This window comes from Camelus bactrianus, chromosome 6 (genome assembly GCF_048773025.1).
Source record: "Camelus bactrianus isolate YW-2024 breed Bactrian camel chromosome 6, ASM4877302v1, whole genome shotgun sequence".
Classification (NCBI taxonomy): domain Eukaryota; kingdom Metazoa; phylum Chordata; class Mammalia; order Artiodactyla; family Camelidae; genus Camelus; species Camelus bactrianus.
In genome coordinates, this window is record NC_133544.1 from 32,527,353 (window position 1) to 32,552,609 (window position 25,257).

Sequence of the window (25,257 nt, forward strand, 5' to 3'; positions counted from 1 at the left end):
TTGGTAAGGAAGTCATTTTGCTGAATAAATTGTTAGAGAAATGAATTAACCATCCAAAAGAACTAAATACTATGTTGGTGGATTTTTATAAATAATTAACTTTTTTTTATATTATGAGAAAACCACCTTAATTTGTTGCCATCTGTTTTTGCCATGAGATAGTACTTTCAAATCATTCTATATTGAAAGAAGCCAGGATTTGGAAATAAGAATTTTAGTTAATTCTTTGTGCACTTCTTAAGCTGCTCAGAAATATCATGATTAGCTATATTAGATTCTTTATTATTTTGATATTGAATGAAAGAAATTGATAACTTTTCAGACAAAATTTTTTAAAAGAGCCAGGTTGAAAAAGTACAGTATAAATAAAAGTAATATACAGACAGTTTAACTTCTGATCATAGAGGAGGAAATTTTATTATGTATAAGCAGTAGATTAAAAAATGTAACAAAAATTGTCTATGTAACACAGTAACTCCATTTTATACTTATACAGAAAATAATCACATTATAGAGTGCATTTATATCACTTATAATTATTGTAATTCATTACATTTGTAGTTTAGTCCAGTCAAAATTTAAGCCATATTTATTTCGTACATCTAATTCCACCAGTCAATCAAAAATCATTGTTACTGAGTTTCTACTATATTGATCTGGCACCTTTAATTATTGATAGTATTCTTTTATCTTTTCTGTTTCTTGTCTGTTAGAAGTCTGCAGTTCTGTATGCTTATTCATGTTCCCAAAAGAGATTAGCTATAGTTTTTGTTTTAGACTCTAAAACTTCTCTAAGCATTTTTGCTTTATTTCTCTTAAAGCAGTTGAATTCACATGAATTTGAAGTCTTTAATGGATTTCTCATCTCCCTTCTCAACCCTGTACCCACTATCACATTCTAATCAACTCCCTGTGATTTTTTTGTTAGTTGGGTTATTAAAATGAATATTCAAGTTATCACTCTGTTTTATAGATAGAGATCTTAAATGATATGCTATTATCTATTCTCTAAGTTAGATCTCTTTGTGCAACTCCTTATTAAAACATTTGAAGAAATCGACTTAAAAACAAACAATTCTGAAAATATGTAACATCTTGATATTGCAGAAGAAACGATGATGATGATGATGAATTGGGTACACAGTTAACTAAAACCAGAACTACAAATATATTCACAATAAGGATATAATGTAAGATTCATATGGTTAATAAATGTGTGTATATCTATCTGTCTGTCTATCTGTCTATGTACCTATCTATCTGTTATCTCCAGGTTAAAATCTCACTTAACATTTCATTTTCCCATGAAAGTTTTTTTTAAACAGGTTAACCATTGTTTGATTCAATACTTAGTTGAATTTCTCTTGACATTTGAAAGCTGAGAAGCATGGTATTATACATTAATACCAAGAATAAATGTTTAACAGAAACTTATTCTGCCTTATTAGGTTACATTACTAAGTTGAGAAGAAAATACTGTGTCTTAAGATACATTCTTCTTGGTTGTCTGTGATTTGTAAAAATATACTACTGTTGAAGTAGTACCACTTCTATTTTTTCTTCAAGTAACAGACTTAAAAGGGAGCCCCATTAATATTAATAATCAAGTTTGTATACACAGTGAAAAAAGAGGAAAAGCAAATGTTACATTACAGGAAGCAATAACTAGATTATTTTTTCTTATTAAAATATTGGTCTTAAATTTTTTCTCTGTACCCAAATCTTTTTATTTATACTCTAAACTGCAGATTTTGGGGTATAATTTTTGAAATTGTCTAACTACATTTCATGATATGTAAACTGTAATTCAATGTATTTTAAGTTTAGAATTATATGTGTTTATACAGATAAGTGATTATCTCACTTTATAATGTATTTATAGTAGCCTAGCAAGCCCTTTTATTTTAGGAGGGACCCTTGAAGATAATTAGCATATAAAGTTTCATTTTAGTGTAACTTTAACCACTGATGTCATATGAATATTCCAGTTATTTTTCTTTAGCAGATTTTCCACAAATAATAGATAGGAGAGTCACCACGAATCAATTTTGTCACAACAAAGTGATTCCAAAGTGATATTTACTGAGTTTTCTTGGATCCTTGCAACTGGAACTTTGGGGTTTGATGAGGTTTGTCAGAAGACAGAAAAGATGGTGTCACTTCAGATCTGATATTCCTGGGTCTGGACTTAAAGATTATCTGTTGAAGATTGATTCTTCCCCATGTCCTCTCCAAATTCAGATCTCACTTCTCCAGAGGTTTAGAAGGCCCTATTTGACCACTGCCACACAGAAAAAGACAAAACTCAAGAAAAATAATATTACAAGTTGACTGCTCTACAAGATACAACATAATTCTTAGTTCAGAATTTCATGACTTTTGGCACCAGGCCAGTACACTACACTGTTAACAGAACAAAGAATGGGAACAAAAAGCACAATTCCTAGAACTTAGATTTATTTAACTTCTTCCCCAGTGTAAATTCATCATACCCTTCAAATATAAGGTGTTCTTATTACCAATGTAATTTTTCAGCTATGGGGACAATTTTTTTCTTACATGAGCTAGGTAGGCTAGAATGGGTATGGCTCATAAGTACATAACATAAAAAGATAGGAGGGCAGCCAGGTAGGGAAAAGTAAGGAGAAAGGAAGCAGTTAAGAAATGTTTTCCTTCAAATAAAATAATTTTACAATGTATTTGTTAATGGCAAATCTCTGAATGAAACATAGATCTAACAAATTTAAAAGTTCATGTCCTTTTTATTGAGTGCCTTCAGCCATCAAGTTAACATTATTCTCTTTAAATATTAAGTGCTTTACACTCTGCAAATGAAAATAAACACACACGCACAGAGACATACACACACACACACGCATGCACACACAAAGGAGTTTTCCTTCAAATTCCTAAGTTCATAACTCCCCTAACCTGCTTCAGTGATTCTGGGTAGAATTATATTTTTCGCAGGAATGCTTTGTCCTAATTTTGTCAAAAAGAGATTGTCACTTAAATTATTTTTTTTCCACATCAGGGAACACTTAAGTATTTGAAAGAAACAATGACTTTCATAATCTGGATGTTTATATTTGTCATCTAAAAATGAGCTCTGCTGATTCTGATTGGAAAAGCATTTGGTTTAAGTAGAATAAAAACAAATAGTAACTTTAAAAATAAAGCTTAACTGGGACGTCATAGGCTGTCTCCCTAACTATTCCTTTCCCAAATAGGTAAGTACATAGAGTTAGCAAGTTTTCTAACATAAAATTATTAATATTCCTGACTCTGAAATGAAATCATGTCTTTTACATTTTTGTCGTCCTTTGGCCCTAGAGTTTCCTGTGATTTACTTATTACAATGGTGATTAGTACATTGATACATCTAATTTGGAGCCAAGTACTGAATTATAATCTTCACACCATCTTTTTTGTCAGCAAATGAGTAAGATAATGAGAAAAATTGTAAGTGGCTTCCTGTCCAGTAGTGATCTGTGGTGGATTTTGATAAAAACTGTGAATGATTCTGTCACTACTAATGGATCTCTGTGATTTGGTTCTCCTAAACATAACAAGGGAGCAACTTAAATGAAATTTTAACTTTTTAATACTAAAGTCAACTAAGCATGTGCATATAAACATCAAGTGGTATTAAGTTGGTTCAAAATTAGCATGAATTTACAAGCTGTTGTCATTTAGTTAATATTTATATTTCCCAATACTCTGAGATCCAAACATTCTAAATCCTTGCACTTTTGCCTCTTGCCAGCATATAAATTTATAAATAGCTAAATTTCACCTGTCTTAGTATGAGACTGTACCTGTATGTTACCAAGGAATATGTCCATGAGTTTGATAAAAGGCAATGAAAGTAGGCCACTTAAGAGACTATGTAGACATTATCCATGGAATCTTCAGCATCTTATCCTATTCTTTAAAAAGTAACATTTGGCAGATGGTAGAGAGATCTTTAAAGTAGTAGACTTAACATAGTAAAACCAATTGTATAAGTTTCAGAAATCAGGCAATAGAGGCATAAAATTATAATCAGATTAGATTGGGAGGAGCATTGTTTCACTTACACCATTCATTTCTTAAAAGTTTGCTGCTAGGTTAGGGTGGATATACAACTGTTGTTTCTTGAAATTATCTTTCATTTCTTTTACGAGTAAGACTGTCTTTGTAAGTTTACACTAGAAATATACAGGTATTTTTGGTAAATTGAATAATCAACTTTTGTTTTTAGACAACTTAGATTGATTTATAAACCTTAATCAACCACAATGTGGTAATTAGGGATTTTGTTTTGTTTCTTAATCAAAGAAATGAAAATTTTCTTATCCACATCATCTTTTAAAGCAAAAAGAGGAAACTGATTATTCTGGGGTCCTGATTTTTGGGGAGAATATTTTCAAATGATTTGAGTTAGTCAACTCATCAGTCTCATAACCAATAAAAAGAAATGGTGACTGATGGGAGAGATTAAAACATAAAGGTAAGGAATAGAGAAGACAGAGGGGCAAAAAGTCACAGAGGTAGAAGTATAGAAGTTGAACTCAAATTTATTTTTAATTGAGCACCTACTATGGCCCTGAAAAAAATGGCTGATATACCACTAAATGTTATAAGTTTAAATAAAAGGAAATTAAAACATAAGTGTTTAGTATTTATTTCTAAAACATCATTCTGAATGACCCATTCAAATAAAAAGTTTTGTTTCTGACTGATAAATATGCACATTATTCAGTATGTTCATTAGGTACCCACTATAACCAGGTACCTTACGAGGCATAGTAGGTGATAGATGATGAACGAGGAGTACAGTCTCATAGGAGCTTTGTCACATTTGTTACTGAGCTGAACAGGCCCTTCTTTGTACTTCTTGATAGGCAGAGTATGTAGCTTAGTGGTTAAGTACAGGAATGTAGAAATCAGATAGGTCTAGTTTCAAATTCCAGCTCTACTATTTAGTTTCTGTGTGATCTTAGGAAAAAGACTAAGTCTCTCTGAACCTTGGTCCCACATCTGGAAAATTAGAATACTTACCTCATAAGGCTATAAGGATTAATTAAAATTACATCTGTAAAGCATTTAGCAGAGTACAAGGAGTGCTAACTAAATGGATGCTGGGATTACTGAGACCCCTGGGATGGGTGGATCACGGGTTTCCAAATCTGGGCCAGTTTCAAGTTCTTAACATCAAATCTAACACTATTTGCTTCAGTTCTCTGGCATTCATCCTGTCACCCCCAGTTTATTGCACCTCAGGTATCAGGAGAGGGGAGACATTCCACAAGGATATGTTCCCACAGAGCCTTTCAGTACCCTTGAATCCTAGGTGCCTTCAGAGCACAGGCTTGTATCACTGAGAAGCATTTGTCACAAAAGAGGTGGAGGTGGTGAGGAAAGATGAAGAGCTGATCAAAGTAGATTAATAGCAAAAAAAAAAAAAAAAAAATTGTAACTCATGAAACCCATTTAGAATTAAGAAATGTACCAAGTTGCTTTATTCTCAACTATGTATACATATACATTCAAGTTTTTCTCTTCTGGTTGGTACTAATTTAGCATTTTGTTAATAACAATGACAAGTTTTAGGTTTAACTGTTACACCGGTTCTTTGGGGAATTTTCCAGAGATCTATTAAATATATCAGTTCCTTAGTTAGTGATAAAGGAACAAATATTATTTAATCAGGGAGAAAGTTGCCAACCATCACCAGCTTCTCTTCCCACATTTTTAGAATATAAACATTGGTATATTATCTCAAGTATTTATGCATACCCTTGGCATGTTCCTAACAGTTGTTTCACTAGGTACTGTATAGCTCTGAGTGAATTGGTTTAATCTAATCAAATCATTTTAACCTATCAAATTTACTTCCATTTCTACTCATCTCACCTAGAAAATTTCAAATGTTTATTTTTTAATTCAACTTTTGTGTCATGTTCAACTTTTGTTCTCAACTACAGTACTTAAATATGATTTTTAGTCAGTCATATTTCTTTAATTGATGCAAACTCTCCTTATTTTAATTCTTTAATTTTTATAACTAGCTCCTGGAATCCTTATGTTCCTTTTCTAATTTTTGTTCATACTCAAACTTCATACATTAAACTTTAGCCATGTACGATTTTACTCACATGAGTCATTTCTCTGAATATTTTTACTTTAAAAATTCAGGGGTGATTAAAATAAATTTCTGAGGCTTAATCCACTGCTGCCTTGGTTGTGCTTTATTAATCCCTGAGATTCTTAGACCTGTTTACTAAAGAATTATAAACATCTGAGTTGCATGGTAATTGGTGGCAAGCTTGTTAAGCACTGACTCCATTCCTCAGGATTTCTTGCTGGAGAACAAAAGGCCCTTTTAGCAAGACTATGTTTGTGAGACAGAAAGAGAAACAAGATTTCACATATATAGATTCTCCCTGAATTTTCAGATTTGGAGCCTAATCATGTAAATTATAAAGGCAGGAGGAGGAGGCAGCTTCCACAGCCTGGCTTCACCGCCTTCACAGCACAGGATGGCAAGAGGCAATACTAAGTAGGTACAGCTCTGTAGCTTCATCCACCCCAGGAGAGAGGAGAAAGAAGTGGGAGGAAACTGGGCCGGAGAGAGGTGCTGAATACCTTTCATTCCCCCTAGTTTTAAAAGGCAAGTAGCCTTTAAAGGAACTCTGCCTTAATAAGGAAAATTGTACATTATACTCACAGAAGCTTGTGCAGCCGGAGCTAGTTGCAAAACAAAATGTGTGTCCTGTGTATCATGCAACTGGCAGAAAACAACATTGTGAGGTGTGGCTTTGTGAACTTATAAACATCTATTATGAAAATCAGAGATTATGTTTAATATTTATATATTTGCTTGCTAATTGTTGGCTGTTAGTATGTGTCTAAACTAAACCCCCTTTCCTTATGGAATAGGAAATCCTTTTTACAGAGTGGTAGTGTTTAGAAAGACACCTGTTCTTTAGTGGTGGGAAAGCCATTTCATAGAGATTTTAATGAGGGGGTCATGGAAAAAAGTGGTCTCAAAGAAAATGATGTCTACTAAGACTATATAAATAGCTTGGAAATTTGGTTTGAGTTAATTTTCTCTCTTTACACTACTCTGACGGTCTCTGGGTTTGTTACAGAACTTTTGTTAGATTCCTATCAGTAATGTATATACTGTATTTCATTTTAAATTGCTTTTCAGATTTAATTACTTGATAAAGTATTGTATCCAAGACTAAGATGAATCACTTTTCTTGGTTTTTCTGCTTTATGTTTTTTTTTTTAATTCCTGATTTCTCATTCATCTTTTCATGTGTTTTCCCCACCTGTTCTTCCCATTATTTTGTTCTAATTCTGCATGGCTCCGGAACTATTTCAATTCTTACTTAACACCTCAACATATTCTCACAAATCTATGAGCTCACACTGTGCTCTAATATAATACTTCTCTTTCAACTAATTCTGTGCTAGTCACTATGTCTCTCAGTTCTCTTGGCAACTTGTTCTTTTATGCAAATTGTATACAAAAATATGACTTGCATATCTTAAAAATGTGATGTAAACAAAAAGAACAATACTGTTAAATTACTGTTCATAGTCACAAAATTATACTTTTAAATATAAGAGTTATTTAAAATCCCTTTCATTATGAGACGGGTATTACAATACAAGTAATTCACATTGAAAGGCATTCTATCCAATAGATGTGTTGATTGGTGGGCCAGTTTTGCCAGTGTTTTAATTCACATGTAATTCATGTAGACTCTGTGTCAGCAACAACTAACAGTAATACTACTTTTTAAAATGATAAACTAGTTTCATTTATATGTTCTGTGATTATTTTATAGTTCTCAAATTTTATAGTCTTTTACAGAAAAAAAAAATGCATGGTGATAAATTGCAGTTTGCTATAACACATTTTCTCCAAATCTTAGATAGTATAAAACACAAGACATTTTTCTGCACACTCTACTTTTATAAAAAACCAGATTTGTAATTGATTTCTTTATTTTATTAGATTTATCAATATACATGGCAGCTTTCTCAAATCTCAAAGTAAGTTCCAAAAGTATGTCATTTTAAAGGTGAAAAATCATTTTCCTTTAGATGTCATATTCCTAAAGAACTATTAAAGTCTATTTATAAACAAAAATAATTGATAAACTAACACACTTTAGAAATCAAATATTTTAAATTATTTTAAATGAATACAAGATATGCCTTTTTAATTAACTATCATAGTTAAATTTAATATCACAAAACAAAATGACTTGTCCCCACTAATTTCTCAAGTGGGGTAAAGTCACTGGGTTTTTACACTTAATATAAGTTTTAAATGTGCATATTAAATGATAATATTTTATCAATTATACGAAATATTCATTTATAGGAATTTCCTTAAGTCCATCAATCTTTTTAGGCCAAGTTAGAGCCCATGTCAATCTTCGAGGTTAGATTCAGTGCACCTAACCTGCCTAATAAACTTGTCAATTTAAGAATATGAATTTTCATTGATAAGAAGGGGAAATAAACAGTGACTAAATCACTGTTCAAGTTACAAAAAAAAAAAGCTAAAGTGAATGAGATAATTTCAAATAATTACTTTAAAAAATTTTTAAAATTTAAACAGGAATGGCCAATGATGTCAGGTTTAAAGTTTCATATGGTAACCTTAAAAAAAAAAACACATAAAAATAGTGAAGTCATCATCTTATTGATAAAAATACCTAAACTTTAATAGTCATTGAAGGGGTAACAACCACTTGTAGTCTACATTTAAAAGTAATTTTAATCATAGCTAAAACAAACTAAAAACAAAGAATTCTATTAAGAAATAACAAAAATGATAAACATTTAATAACACCTAAAATGTAGTTACTTAAGATCCTAAACAAAAATATTAAACCTAAGAGGGCTCTGAAACTTTTTTCCAACAATTCAACTTATAAAATCATTTTCTAAATAGCTGATATCCTTTGCTTTGGTGTTTTGTCTGCTAGCTAAACATTATACAGTAGAAAATCACTTATGTTCTTTTCAAATGCTTGGCATTATAATGTGATCTCATATCTTTCCTCAAATTAAATTTTGCTCCACATATTCCACATGTATACAGATGAACATCCATGTGCTGTTCCAACTGTTCATTATTTGGGAATATCTGAAAGCAGACCTGGCATATAGTCTCACCAGCAGATAAGTGAGAAATCATATGCCGTACATGGTCATGTTTTCTGAAGTTGCCTTGATCACAAATGGAACAGACATACCTGGCCATGCCTTTGTGCATATCATTGTGCAGGCGCAACTGACGTTCTCTTAAAAACTGCTTTCCACATGTCTGACAAACAAACTGTTTTTCCTTAGTATGAACAGTATAGTGTTCTCTTAAGTGACAGCGCTGATAAAATCCTTTTCCACACAGATTACAAAAATGCTTTCGTCTGTGATCTCTTTCGTTCTCTTCCATGATGGCACTCTTAAACATGTCTTGGTCTAGGCAGCTAGACATATGTTCAACTACTAGATTTTCAGTTTCAAAACGCTGGCCACAGTTAGGACATCGAAAAGGACAGGCAGAATGTTTAAATAACTGCTTTTTTTGGATACTGTTTATCTGGAAATGATTGTCCCGAAAATCATCCAACATTTCAACAAACATATCCCTTATTTCAGACTGCTCATCAGGATTCTCTTCCATGTCCATTTTCTCCTCGGTGTTTCCTAACCCGTTCATCGTCAGATCTTGGGGTTCTCCACACCTCTGGGCATGTTCCTGAAGCTGTCTACCCTTCACAAGTATTTGTCCGCATTTACCACATGCGCAGATATTCTCGATGTGTTTGGCTAAGTAGTGAGACGACAGGTCCTCCTCGGTGATCGTGAGCCCACAGAGCTCACAAGATGCGTTTTCAGTATCCTCTTGTACTGGACTGCTGTCGTTTGGGGGCCTTAGATTTTCCAAACCACTTCTTTCATCAGCGTTTATTGACATCCGAGGTTTCAGACTTTTCCTCCCACTTTTTTTAACACTGACATCTTCTTCCACGTAGTATCTATAAAATGGCTCTTCAGGTTCATCTTCTAATTCGTCATTGTCAGTGGACTCGTTACAGTCTTTATCGGTAACTTTAATAATGTTAAAATCTTTCAGTTCATCTGCAGGAATATCTTCTGGTTCCATCTTGATAATGATTCTTTTCCTCTCAGCAGCTCTGCTTTTTTCTTCGCTGGCTAGTTCAGACTCCACTGTGCTACTTTTTCTGCTGCCAGTAGTTGAGGCTGAATCATCAGCAGCCTGGCTTGTGTCTCCTCTGTATTTGTCTGTCTGTGCAGAAAATGTTTTAGAAGAATCCTTTTCACCAAATTCAGCTTTGATATTACTGTCTTTCCCATCTCTAATATCCACTATTCTGTGATAGGATCTTGTGTTTTGGTATGAATGTCTGTTAGTACAGGTTAGCACATGCTCATCTAATAATTTTTCACAGCTAAAGCCAAATCCACAACTATCACAGGTAAAACTCCGTCCAAAGCGTCGTGACACACGTTCTTTTGGAGTAGATAATTTGGACACAGAACTCTTCTTACATACATCAAATAGTGGTTCAGGAAAAGTACCTAATTGCAAAGACTCTTCATCAGGCTCTCTATTATGGGGTGTATTTACTGTTGAACTTGGCTCTGCACACCACCTATTGGCTTCACTGCCATTTCTAGCTACGGTGTCTTCATACATTCTTACCCCAAATATCATTTTGCTGTTCTGTTTGCTAGAAGCAGAAGATGAACATTTTGAACTGGAACAATCTGCATCCTGTATGTCTTCTAAGCAGTCAGGAACATTGTACAGCTGTAGGTAGTTCATTGCCACTTTAAACTGCTCAAAACTGGAAGGAGCTGTCATAATTTTTCCTAAATACATAAACTGCAAAATGAGATCAAAGCACTCGGCACTAATTTTCATGTTGCTGAGATTCAGTTGTGCAGTACTGTGCTGATGGTTCATGAAAAACATTCTAAAATAGGAGCTACAGGCAGCTAGAACTGCTTTGTGTGCTTGAAAGTAAATGTCATCAATCGCAATACAACAGTCACAGAGAAAACCCCATTCCCTTTGGTTGTTTAGCTGCTGAAGGACGTAGCTGCTGTGGCTGGGCTTTGCCATCTTCTATTAATTAGGGACCTATATGAAACAAAAATATTAAAGTCAGACAAGCTATCAGAAAAACACTTGAAAAAAAGAATAATTTTGGCCATGACTTGTGAATTGTGTGACTTTGCTATCAAGGTACGAATAGCTTTCCATTCTAATGTAGCACAATGCAATAATATATACCGGAATCATTTTTAAAATTTGTTAAGTGAAGATACCCAGCCATTTATTCAAGCTTCTGATTTTTATTTTAAGAAATATAAGCAAAGATGTCAAAAGCAAAAACTATCATTTTGGTTTCATTACAACTCTAGTGGGAAAAAGGTATACTGAATTTGAATGGAAAAAAGACACTAGTTAAAAGTACTTGAAGGATACAAACAATGAAAGTAAATAAAATAGCAATTTAAATTGACAGTAATTAGATTGCAGAGTATTAAAAACTTCTTAGGTGATTGACATAAAGGAATTATTTATTGCACATCCTTAATTATGATGTGGGTATTTTGGTTGTGTCAAAAGAATCCTTATGTTTTAGATATACATACTGATCATTTATTGATAAAATGATGTACCTAAGATATGCCTGAAAATAATCCAGGGGGTGGGTGTGGGGGCTATAGAGGATAAAAGACTGCCATGTGTTGGTAACTGTTGAAGCTGGGAGGTAGATATAATTCTATGCTTGTATGTTTGAAATTTTTTCTTAGAAAAATTCTGTTTACAAAAGCTTATTAGATTACATGGAAATGGCACCAAACAAACAGATTTGATCAATGCTCGTCTCTTTTCTTATTAGAGAAGCAGTAATTCTGTAGAGTCAGAGTATTTGTCTGATAGGGGTTGGCAAGCACATCAGGGTATAAAGAAGCAGTGGATCTACTTGGGAAGGAGTTACCTATCCTTAGATTGTAGATTTTTCTTCATTTTTTAATCATTATAAAAAAAAAGTATACAAAAGTAACACATGCTCATTGCAAAAAACTGAAACATAAAAGTACACAGAATAAAAACACACTTTATATCACAAACCTCTTCCCAGAGGTAACCTCTCCAATTATATGTCTTCGGATCTGTTTACATGTATACACACAGAGTCAACAGCTACTGAGTACCTACTATGTGCCAGGCACACAGTTTTGTTTTTGTTGTTGTTGTTGTTGTTGTTTTACCTAAATGGTATCATACTGTATATACCTTTCTGCAACTAGTTTTCTTCATTTATCAACATATGGTAGGCACTATAAATATTTTTGAAGTAGGGAGTTGACATCAAATGAAGAAAAAGAAGACAAACATTTTAAAAGGATTATAAACCCTATTATATTATAAAGCTAAAATAAGATTCAATTTTAGCCTCAGTTTTTAATCTGTATACATAAAACTTCAGACTCTATCTTCTACTTAAAAACAAGTTCCTACGCAATATGACTGAGCATAAAAAGAACATTTAACAAGCTGTTCAGGGAAATAAAATGTTCATTCTTCAGTCCCCAAACCCTTCAATTCCTGCAGTAGTAATTAAGAGATTACCTAAATTTAGTTACTTCCACTTGCTTTTTATCTGTTTGTCACAGATCACATGTGATCTCATACCCCTATTCCCCACTACCTAAAGATCACCCTGCCTCCTTCCTGCCTGAAGACACAGAGCTACATAGTCAGGATGTGCACCTGGTGAAATGAAGGTGGCTTATAATGAGATCTCCTGCCTTCTTAAAACTGCAACCAGAAGGCCTTCTCTGTAAGCTAGATCAAGTATTTCAAATAGGCACAGTATTTCAACCTTGTGTAACTCCAATATCTGTACTAAAATTAAGAAGTCATGTTCAGTATGTACCTAAATACAAAAAGCAATGTATGGACAAAGATATTTATCAATGTGTTACTTATAACCTGAAGTGCCTGGTAATAAGGGAGTCATGAATAAACCAAGGTAAATCCCCTCCCTAAAATTCACTGTCATGTGGCCTTTATGAAAATTATTATTTATGAATGAAGACCATAGAAGAAAATGAGAAAAGATTTCAGGATGGAAAGTCAACTAAATAAACACAGGCTATGAAATTATATAACAATTACAATTACATAAAACAAATCCAAATAACAACTAAACCTTATTCAAAGGGTAAAAAAGGAAAAAAAGAAAAAAACCCCACAAAAATATAGACCTCAAGCCCCATTTATGTACTTTGAGATTTCTCAGTCTATAGGTATTCTGCAGAATTCATAGAGAACTTTAATGAATAAAGAGTGTAGGGATAGGTATTATTGCAAATTTTTTCTAGTAATAAGAGTTGTTCAAAAATGAAACAAACTCGTCCAAAAGATGAGTGCCCTGTGGAGTTCAGAGATGTTGATGACAGTACTGTCCAAAGAGCACAGGCTTCCAAGGGCTTTGGATCAGAAGGCCCGAGTTCCAATCTAGGTTTGCCACCCTGGATAACTTGTTTGTTCTCACTGACCCCAAGTTTCCTGAATGGTCAAAGTGGGATAATAATATCTCAAATAATGTATCAAACATTAGGATTCGTAGGAGCAATGTGTAAAATGTCTAGTGCTTGACTTGTGATAATTAATGGAAGTAACAGTGGTGGTAGTTGTGGCAGTGGTGACACTCACTTAAGCGTAAGAGGTAAGTTTGACCAGATAATCTTAAAGTTTCCTTCCAAATAAGAGTCCAGCAGGATGAAAGCCAGCTTTTCATCTGTTTATCTCTTAAAACTTTGAAGCTGTAAATATCCCATGCTTGAAATGATTACATAAAGAACCTAAAAGTTCCAAGGACCCTTCTAATCTAAAGGAAAAGCAGTTTTATGGTCAGCAACCAAAATTAATCCAGCTACACAGAAAATCAATGACAGTCATCATTCAATTAAATTAGTGAACATACATTCTGTGTTAACATAAACAAAACACTACAAATAAGAGCATCAACAGCATCTTAACACACGTTAATTCAACAAACATTTGTTGAGTATTGTGGTGTACCAGGCACTGAATAAAATACTGAGAATCAACAATAGCATAGGTACTCTGTAATCTGAAGGATACATAGTTGCAGGGAATTTTGACCTGTTCCAGATTAGTGACTTCATTCAATATATACTCTGCAAAGTGCCTACTTTGTGCACAAAGGCACTGTGCTGGGTGGAGAAAACAGGGCTCTGGGTCAGACAGACTTGAGTATGAATCCCACCACCTCCATATCTGTGTGTATGTTTCTTTCCCTCATACAGCTCCAGCTGAACAATATCTTATCTGTGTGTATGTTTCTTTCCCTCATACAGCTCCAGCTGAACAATATCTTTTTGTCTAAAATCAGTGCTAACACTTTAGCTCCTAGACTGACCTAAAACTGCAGTTTCATCAATGTTATTATACAAATATGCATGTTCTGAGTAAAGATGATTTTAGGGAGAGTAACTTTTTTTTTAATTGAGTTATAGTCAGTTTACAACGTTGTGTCAATTTCTGGTATACAGCACAATTCTTCAGTCATACATGAATATACATATATTCATTTTCATATTCTTTTCCACTGTGAGCTACTACAAGATATTGAATATATTTCCCTGTACTATACAGTATAAACTTATCTATTTTATATATACCAGTCAGTATCTGCAAATCTCAAGCTCCCAGTTTATCCCTTCCTATCCCAATTCTTTTATTTAAAATTGTTTATCTTTCAACTGTTTTTGCTTTTCCAACTACTTCTGTGATTGCTTTTGGTTGTGTTACTAGCTGCATCACTGGTAGAACAAGTTTGTACAGCTAAAACTCAGGGCTGGGGTCGAGAGTAGAAACTTCAAATGTGATCAAAGTCAAGGGTTCCCCTAAGGCTAGAAGGACACCTAGTGTGGAAGCAGTTCTCCAGAGGAACAAAGAGTTAGGGGATACAGAAAGATTTACACTGGATTTTTAACACTTTGAAAAAGCTTAACCAGCTCATCTCAAATTCAAAAACAGCTACCAAGCCCATTAAGAATATTAAGGAATTTCGATATTTGTAGGCTTTTAGAGCTTAGAGATCTAATCTAGTCCAACCTTCTTATTTCATAGAAGAAAGACAAAGATGTAGTGCTGTTAAACAATGTTATCAAAGATGCAGTTAACTGTGTTGAAGTAGGTACTGGGACTCCTGACCATCCAGATGGGTACTAAGCACTGAACAGTGGTTACTACACACTTCTTGGTACTATGCAGTGTGCCCTTCTGCAAAGAACAAGGACGGGGCATGTATCCTTAATATAGGGTTTATTAAGGCTCTAGCACAATTAATTACACCATCTGAACACCATCTGTAACATGGTTGTATCTGCATGTGTGTAGCTAGTCTTATTCAGTAGATGTGTTCCCTATGTTATACTCTGTAAGTTGTTTAAGTAAATTTTTCACTGACATGGTGAGATTTTAGAAATACTTTTCCTTCATTGCTAAATCTCTTAAATTGGAAAAAAGTTTTGCTGGAAGTTTCCTTTGCCCTAGCCTTAGTCAAATGATAAATTAAAGGTCTATAAATAAACATATAAAGTGAATGAAAAAGTAAAGGAATTCCGGAGTGACTTCTTTAAGGCAACCCATCACCCTCTAATTGCGTCATAGACTTGCATTACCTAGGACAGCCCCTGAAGACCTCAGTGAGTCTGCGGCAGAGCCTAGCATCGCATGCAATTCAGCACCTCAGTCTCTGAACTGCAAACACTTACCTCTGGGTATCAAAGGAAATTTAAATATATATATTCATTTCCTCATACCTATTTCTTATATGACTGAATGTAAGTATATGGATTTAATTTGAGGGCTATAGACTAACTTCTTAAGAAGCCTGAAATATAGTGAAAGGATTTTCTCATGTTTATAAATCAGAGTATCAGAGTGTACTAAACACCTATAATGTTCCTAACACGGCATAAAGCATTGAGGTAGAGGATGGAGAAGGGTGGTATACAGTAGAGCCAATTACATATGAGGGATTACATTTTAAACCAAGAAACAATTTGACAAAAATTAAGTACTAAATTATATTGAATAAAGTTCAGTAAGTTTAGAAAAAGAAAAGCATGAATTGGACTAGAACAGTAGGCTTTAGGAAGGATTTGAGTGAAGTCTTGATGAATGAGTAGAATCGAGAAAAATAGAAAGCAAGGGGAAAGGCATTTCAGATACCCGTATTGGTGTGTGCGTAAATAACTGGAGAGAGGTACACAGCAACACAAAAGCTTGGAAATGTAATGAGAGGGAAGGGAACTTTGTTTTATGGCCTTCCTATCAAAGTGCCAGAGTTTAGTCTAAGCAGAGGTGTGTGTGGCTTAAAACTAGAGCCTGGCACATCAGTAATATATACGTATATATGTACACACATGTATATATATATGCATGTAAATATGTATATCATTTTATCATTTAATACCCATAACAAACTCCATAAAGTATATACTGTTTTAAGACCCATTTCCAGATGAGAGAACGAAACATGATGTTACATAACCTTCCTAAGGCCACAGAGGACTTGGTGAGATTAGAACACAATACGACTCTTGAGCCTGAGATCATAGCCTGAACGACTTTGCCACCTATAAAAATAAGGTCACCTTGGCAAAATTCTTTCCTAGAATACCATTTTCCAGCGTATACAGTATCCCAATCTCTAAATTTAAGCTTAATAAAATTTTCTAGGTTTTCTCCTTGAGATTTCCAGGCAGAACTGGTTGTATAAGGCTCCCAAAGGTAAAAGGTCTTTACTTCAAGGCACTGAAATTGGACAGACATGATCAAGTTTAGAAAATTTTATTCACTTTTTAGAACAAGCACTCTGGCTGGTTATTAGACTACAAATTCAGTACTTAGTATAGGAAGTTCTGAAATTATAATTGGGTTATGTTCTAAAACTTTATTTTTAAGTTTTTTATTTGTAACTTGAAACACGTATTCCCATAGAAACAAAGCTATAAATGGTGGCTCCATTCCATGCTCACACCCTAAAATATTTAAAAGCCCTAAAGTAGCTGTGTGTTCATTTGTCCCAACACTGCTGCAGTAGTACCTGCATTTTTAGCACTAACAGCGGTACTGTGCAGCAATGCCTACTACACCCAACTCCCTGGGACAGCACGAGGCTTACCAGCCTTTGTGTTCCCTGTGCCTAGCACACTTCCCACATAGTTGGCACTTAATTCATGCTTGTTAAATGAAAGTATTAAATAAGAGCCCAGGAAGCATACACTGATAAATTTGAATACCAGTCCTACCATTTATTTAGCTATGAATTTTCTTAACCTCTCTAACCCTACTTTTCTCATCTACAAAGTAGAGATAATCATACTCCTCACAGAATTCTTCTATAAATTAGAGATGACAAATGTTTGTCTTTTCAATCTGCGCATAATATGATTTTTCTTAAATATTAATGTCATCATTGTGAACAAAGTTCATAGAATTTTATGAAATAATCAAGTTCAACCCACTGCTTTATAGATGAGAAAACAAACTGAGGCCCTGAGAGGTTAAGCTATATACTCAAAGTCACGTCTAATTTTAGTGGCTGACGGGACAGGATCTTGGTCTCCTCAATCCTGGCCTAGAGATATTCCTGCTATTCTAAGAGCAGCCCCCAGGGAGAGCAACACCTGGCTGGCTGCTTTCTCCTCTGCATCAATTATATTCTCCTGAAAAACAGGAGCTGTTCAAATTTGCTAGGGTTGTTTGCACCTACACAAAATAGCCTGAAACTGTTGTGCTTTGGGAGACTGTAGTTTGTTGGCTGGTTAGTATTTTTCCGTCTCCTTACTTGTCAAGCCAACAGCTGTCACTTCTGAAAGGTGTGCTGATCTCCTGCTGCCCACCATTTCAATGTGTTATGGGTGATGAAATTAGATAAAAACTCACTGAAACTGAATCTACATAAATAATTTCATTTTCTGTGAGGACCTAGGGAAGTGTTCTATGAGTAAGATAAGGATTTTAATGCCTGCACTCCGTTTAATCTATTTTTATTGCTGATGGGCAACAAATTGCCTTAGTCTTTGGCTTCAAGCCAGGGCACTGGATAGCTGAGGCTGTCAACCAATTTCTGAATAAATGAGTTTGTTACCTTAGTTAAGTGCTAGGTCTAGGAAATGAATTTAGCCACAAAGAAAGCAAAGGGAACATACTGGCTTCTGAAATACTCCTCTTTCCCTCCAGGCGTGGAAGAGGAAACGCATTTAATTCAGGCAGTCTACAGTTTGATCTGTTCATCCTAAAGCAATATGGCATCTTCTGACCACCAGAGGGCACTGGGTGAACAGCAGGCCTCTCTCAGCAAAAAGCAGCTTCACTAGGAAGTCCCTTTTTGCACGTGGCATACAGATTCTTAGGGTTCATTTTGTGGAACTTATATCTATTCCAGAGTACTCACTCTGTGACTTTGGGACCCACCAAAAACTGCTCGGGGTCCCCGTCTCCACCATGCACCAATCACCCAGGCTACTTGGGAATCACATGGGACTTCTTCCTCCTAATTAACTATTCAATCTTGCCAATTTTCTCACTAAGTATTTCTCAAATCTGTCCATCCTTACCTTCCCTGTCCTTCTGAGGCAGGGACTCATTACTCCTGAATTATTACAATAGGCTCCTTAACTGGTCCCTCAAATCCATCTTTTACCCTCAGACGATTCATAAGGAATAAAAATCAGACCCCATAATCCTGCTTAAACCCTTCTATGGGTCCTTTCACATACCCTCAGGCTAACATACAAACTCCTTAGCAAGGTATACAAAAGCCCTCCGTGCCCACCCATTTAGTCTCCTGTTTGGCTACGTCCTGCTTCAGGCTCCGTGTTCAAGCAGCATAAAATATCTTGTCACCCCCACTCCATATACTTCATGTATTTTTTATCTCCATTTTTACTCATGCTTATTGGTTCTTCTGACTCCCACATATCTTTTAAGAATCAGTTTATCACTTCCTCCAGAAAGCCTTCTGTAAGACCTCCCTCTCCCACTGTTTTAGGTTTTGATATTACTCTGTGTATCATCTCCTTATTTTGCACTTATTATGCTATTTTCAACCATCAGAACAGCAACATAAAGTAGATGTTAACTTACTAGGTGTGTGAACTTGAGCAGGTTGTTTAACCAATCTGTGCCTCAGTTCTCTCATCTAAGGATGGGGATGGTATATCTTTCCAGCATTTAGAGTTACTGTAAAGTAGTGTTTGTCACGGAGCAGGTGCTAAATAACAATCAGCTACCACAATTATCTATGTGTCGGTCTCTGAACTAGACTATGAGCAACTTTAAAGCAAGGACTCTGGCCTGTTTGATTCCCTGCAACACAGCAGGTACTCAGTAAATGTTGCTAAGTGAGGCACCTCTATGGCTATGGGAGGGACTACCCAGCTTTCTTCTTTCAGCAGATCCACACATATTTTTTAAATGTATTTTTTTCCGATTTTGTAGCTCCAAGTGTTAAATTTTTAATTCTAACCAAAATCCTGAAAACTTCACACTCTTACCTAATTAAGTCAGTAAAACCAGGGGGGAGAGTAAAGCTCAGAGGTAGAGTGTGAGCTTAGCACGCCCGAGGTCCTGGGTTCAATCCCCAGGACAGCCACTGAAAATAAATAAACAAACAAACAAACAAACAAACAAACAAATAAATAAATAAATAAAACAATTACCTCCCCTCACAGCACCCCCTGCCAAAAAAAAAAAGTCAGTAAAATCAATAAAAAAGTATCATAAAAAGTATGTTCATAGTAAGAAACTGAACTCCATTTTTAAGCATTAAATCTATTTAAGATTCCTCCTAATCCCAAAGCAAAAGCTTTCATGCTTTCATACATGATATTCCCTTGCTTAGAACCTCTTCAATGTCCAGATCACTCTCTTCAAGAAGTTTTCTGATTCCAGGGTAAGGCAGATGCCCCTCTTCTGTGCTTCCAAAACAGCCTATACCTACAACTACAGGGTGACAAATAGTGTATCATCCAAGCTGGGATGCTCTATCCATCACCATACTCACAGCAGGGATTATAATTATGTGGTTCCCCTGCTTTGCTGTAAACTCCCTGAGATCAGGGCATTGTCTTAGTCATTACTGTATCCCCTGAGCCTCTAAAAGTTGCCTGACATTTAGTTGATATTTGATCAGTTTTTGAATGAGTAAGTGTTGAAGTAAGCAAGTTTTATTTTGCTTATCAATTTTTTTGTGTTATTTCAATTATGGCAATTTTTATATAGAAGTCAAAATTTTACAAAGTGATTTTCCATACATTATACAACTGATTCTCCCAACAACCCTTAGGTAGGTGTTTTTATTATTCTCATTTTGTGAATGAGGAAACAGGTTCAGTGGTTGATACTCAAGTGTTCATCTCATAAGACAGGACTCAAACTCTGACTCTTGATTCAGAGCCCTGACTTTCAGTTTCTATAAACCAGACCATACTCTTTCTGGCAATGACTATTAACTGAAGTGTCCCTTTGGACACCAAGCCTCCCAGAGTCACCCCATTCGCATAAAACCTCATATTGCAGGCAGAATGCCCTGCCCCTCCCCATCTCCTCTTCCATCTGCTGACTCCCACTGCCCATCAGAGCAAGCCCTCCCCTAATACTAAAGATTTAAAGTGAGGATGGAGCTCTTCAGTTATCTCTAAAAAGGATTATATGCATCTCACATGCAGACAACAAACAGAAAATATGATTGGCAATTAAATTCTTTCTTTAGTTTCCCAATATTATTTTGAAAATCATTTTTTAAAGTCGGTAACTTTTATTTATAACTAGCAATAAATCTCCAGAAAAGAATATGGAGAAAAATATTCCATTCACATCAGTGACAAAATTTTTAATTACTAATGACTAAGTTTAATGAATGCCTCAGGACCTACATGCATAAAGTCTCATTGAGGGATATAATTAAGGATTTAGGAAAATGGAAAGATAAATGATGTTTTAAGGTGCAAAGACTTAACATCACAAAAATATGACTTCTCTCCAAATTAATATACAATTTAATTCAAATTAAAATCCTAACAGGCTTTTTACTTTAATTGGATAAAATTATCTTTAAGAATAAAAGGAAAATCAACTTCTGGCATGACAGGGTGTGAAGTATCAAGGGTCTGCTCCCCAGAAAAACTGATGAAAATTGTTTAAACATTTTAAGTCTCTGGAAACAGGCCTAAGGGCATATAGCAAGTAAAGAAAATCTACTCAAGAAAATCTACTCAAATTTGGTGAGAACTAAGAGATTTTGTGATATCTGAACCAAGAATGCTCCCTCCCTTTCCTCTCCAAGGTCAGCAAACCCAATCTCTGCTCAGGCTGCTGCAGCCAAGAACCCAGAGCTCCCTATCCCCTGAGCTCTCAGTCATAGGACTTTCTTCCCTAGAGGTGCAGGAATGGCAGCATTTCTCATCCTTTGCCCGGCTACCAGCAGCTGACTCTAAATTCTGGGAGAAAGTGGCCAAGAGGTGGGAGTTCTATTCTTCCATCCAGCCCCTACTGGTGGGGTGAATTATATGGTATATGAATTATATCTCAATAAGGATGTTTTTTAAAAAAAAGAATAAGTGGAAGAATATATGCCAAGAATAACAAAAGTATGAAAAGGGAGCACATGAACCCCCAGATATCAGAATTTAAATAAGGCCACTATAATCAAGCCAACATGGTATAGGCATAGAGATAAACAGATCTGAATTGAGACACAGAAATAAATTCCTATGCATGTAAGTACCAAAATTGATTTTAAACTCAAAGCAGAGTAGTGTAAACAACACCCAAGTCGCCAACAATCTCAAATAAGCAATGTTGATTTAACTTCTACATACTGTTTTGGGAATTTGTCTTTAGAACATCAACTACTTCACAGCTCACTCTTCTTGAATATACCAGGCTAAGGAAGAAGTGATTCTGCACTTTGACTAAGACTTCTTATAGTTACTATACAAATGACAATACATACCACCATATAAGTACACTTAGAAATCTATCCTAAATATGTACCATCTCCTTCCAGGCCACATCTGAAAATTGCACAGTCATTAATCCTCTTCTTTCCCCTAATTTCTTTTCCTTGATGTTTGGCATGTGCCTCTGGATACTGATCAAGGGGGAACCCCATCATCCCATATCAGCACTGGGATATCCTGGCAGTGGTCTTAATGGCAAGTATACCCATTCCTTCCCAACTATAAATTATGAAACTCTTAACAAACATGAGGGTTTTGTTTTAATGAGTTTGGCCAGTATAAATCAACCTATCAGAGGCTTGACACCAACATTAGAAGTGTGAGAACTAGCCCACCAAGCTACGGTAAGCACTTCATAAGGACAAACTTAAAATAGCAGCCCTGCTATATTTAAACTCTCATGTCTGTTACTTAATCATAGAATTTTAAATCAGTCCAATGCAAAACATTCCTTTTTCCTTTACCTGGCCAATTCTCATCAACCTGAGTAGGGAACAGAGAACATAAGCCCATGAATCATCAGGGCCATCCCTAGCAGGGTGAGGCACACACAGCAGCACATTATGATCAAGTGTTATCTTCTTTCCTTCTCAACAAGGAATTGACTATTAACAGTGATTACCTCTTGGGAGTGGGAGTCAAGAATGTCTTTCATTTTTGTATTTTATGTACTTCAGTACAGTTTGAATTTTTACAAAGAGCACGGATTTCATAAAAAAAAATCTCCATTTTGAGAAAAAATAAATATGAATCATTTTTAGTTTGGTTCCCATTAGAGTATAAGAATAAATAAAATAATTTCAATATTTTATGGTAAGAGATATCAGCACAAGAACAAAGTATCAGGAGAAAAGGTCTTACATAGAGACCAAACTGACCTCTCAAGCAGATGTTTTTCAAATATACCTCGATTTTCGGGGGAGGACAACAAATTGTAGCTTAAAAATAAAAATCTATGGGAAAATTTCTGCATTTTTATCCCAAATGGTTTCCTCCCCTTTGGGCCAGAAGCTTAATAGCTAAGGCTAAGCACTTGCCCTGGATGGAGGAGGAGAGGTCTTGTGAAAGCAGACAATTCTTTTCTCTTGCACTTTAGAATGGGAAACGGTGCTGCAAGGACCACAGAGACACCCTTAAAAAGCTACCTTCCCTAGAGCCTAGCAAAAGAGAATGAGGAAACAGCACAAAAATTCTGCAATGTTAAAGCGAAACACAAGGTCAAGAGCAAGTAGCTGGGACTGTGCTCTGCCCTGCTAAGGTCCTGGTTAAATATGGTTTCTCTTTCTCTACAATGATACCTCAGGGCTCCCCCTTTCTCCTAAATTAGGCCATACTGGGGTAGGGAGAGTAGAAAAGCTTCAGATAAGACCGTTCAACCTGAGTTATTCTAAACCATGAAAATGTGGTCATAATGAAGAAGTTTGTTTTTAAAATGAATACAAGACGTTAATTGAAGGCTGTATTTCTAGAATGTTTTTATTAGTCTTTGGAAAAGCATTTCACCTCAACTATGTTTCAGTTTTCTCTGTTTAAGATGAGGAAGCCCTCATCTAGCTTCCAAAGCCATTCAGTTATTTACTGAGACTTTATTACATATCCAGCAAGTGATTCAGAAGGAAAAGTTTCAAGGTTCTGATGGCCAGCTTCAAACTTCATCTTTTTGTACCCCAATTCTCTTCATCCCATCCATTTGAAATGACAAAATTTAATAGAATCTAATTTCTCCGTTTCAAAGGAGAAGGTGGTGAGTGCTTTGGAGTTATGAGAACTGCAACCTTAACCAAATCTGGTCCAGAGAGGCTGATTCTAAGTCAAAGGGCCTGGGACCACTTCTTGGGCTCCACTGTCAAAGAGAAAACTGTTCCTGCCGTGATACATACTGCATGGAAATACACTTAGGCCAACGGAGAATCTGCGCGTGACTACCACGTTAAAGCTCGATTTAGGAATATTATTACACGCAGACAAATGCCTTACTGTCCCCAGACAACATCAAGGACTTTCATCAACATCTCCTTGACGCTCCCAATTTGGAAAACGCCATGTCAACCTTTCAGATACCGTAGACGCATTGCTTAGGTAGCAAGGGAGCCTGGCAAAGTGGCTGAGCTCAGACCCAAGCCTACATATTTTAGTGGTAGCGACGCTCGATCTACGTCCAACATATTTACCGAACACTCACAGAACTTCTAATAAGCGCCCACCACTTGGAAGCGAAAGCACTTTCTTCCCAGGAAACTGAAGATCTTTCCACTGAAAATTCCCAAACCCGAGACCTATCACTTTTTACTGAACAAAAAAGCGTGTGTGCCGGCAAGAGGGAGTGGGAAAGAGCGTGGCAAGAATTTGCACGGCTCTGACGCCTCCTCCCTCGGAGCGCGCCCAAGTCTGCGGCCTCGGGCTCCGGGACACTTCCCCTCCCACCCGCCGAGGAGCCGCGGTTGTAAGTTGAGAGAAGCGGGCTGGGCACGTCAATCAACTGGGTCCTCCCGCCTCCCGTCTACACCTACCCTCCCCTCCCCCCTCAGAAAAATAAAGGCAGAGAAAGAAAGGGAAAAGAAGGTAACTAATTTGGGAACTAGTTGTCGTGGGGTCTCCGTCTCAGACCCATGGAGGCCGCACGTCCCCGACCAGGCGCGCCAGCGGGCGGCGGGATCAACCAGGCGGCCCGGCAGCCGCCCGTCGCCGGTCCTCGCAGCGCGTCCGCCGCACTCCGGCTCCCCGCACAGGTCGGCGCCGCTCCGGCCCCGCACTCCGTCAAGCCCGCGGCCCGCCGCCCTCTGGCCCGGGCCAAAGTTGCGCAAATAGCCCCACAACTGGCAGATACTCACCGGCCGCAGCAGGAACCGGGGCTGCGGAGATTTTAGGGAGTTTAAGGCAAATCAGCCACGGGAAAGGCAGGCGGAGGCGAAGGGGCCGCGAGCTGCAGTGGCGACGGCGCGCGGCGCTCGGGCTGGGCTGCGCGGAGAGGCTCTGGCTCTGCCAAGGACTGTGCTGCAACAAAGGACTTCCGCTGCCGCACAGCCGCGCCTGCCGCACCGCACTGAGCCGGCCCCGCTTACGCGGCGACTCCGGGTCTGCCCACCAGTTCGCTGCGGCGTCCGCCAGCCTTCCCCTCCCTTTCGACCGCCCACC

At 36.5% G+C, this 25,257-nt stretch overlaps 1 protein-coding gene across 3 annotated transcripts; it reads right to left on the reverse strand.

Annotated features, from left to right (window-relative positions):
• Positions 1–386: 386 nt before the first annotated feature.
• On the reverse strand, positions 387–25,207 carry ZBTB1 (zinc finger and BTB domain containing 1). Of its 3 annotated transcripts, XM_074365399.1 has the most exons (3): positions 24,954–25,207; positions 9,267–11,182; positions 387–2,281 (listed from the first exon to the last, which is right to left on the reverse strand). In XM_074365399.1, the coding sequence occupies exons 2-3, from the start codon at positions 11,162–11,164 to the stop codon at positions 2,245–2,247; spliced, it is 1,935 nt and encodes a 644-aa protein (XP_074221500.1). In that variant the 5' UTR covers positions 11,165–11,182; positions 24,954–25,207; the 3' UTR covers positions 387–2,244. The 3 variants fall into 3 exon arrangements, with proteins under 3 accessions (XP_074221500.1, XP_074221499.1, XP_010960562.1); XM_074365398.1 differs by lacking the exon at positions 387–2,281 and having other exon boundaries at positions 4,540–11,182; XM_010962260.3 differs by lacking the exons at positions 387–2,281; positions 24,954–25,207 and adding an exon at positions 19,657–24,594 and having other exon boundaries at positions 4,540–11,182.
• Between the last annotated feature and the right edge of the window lie 50 nt (positions 25,208–25,257).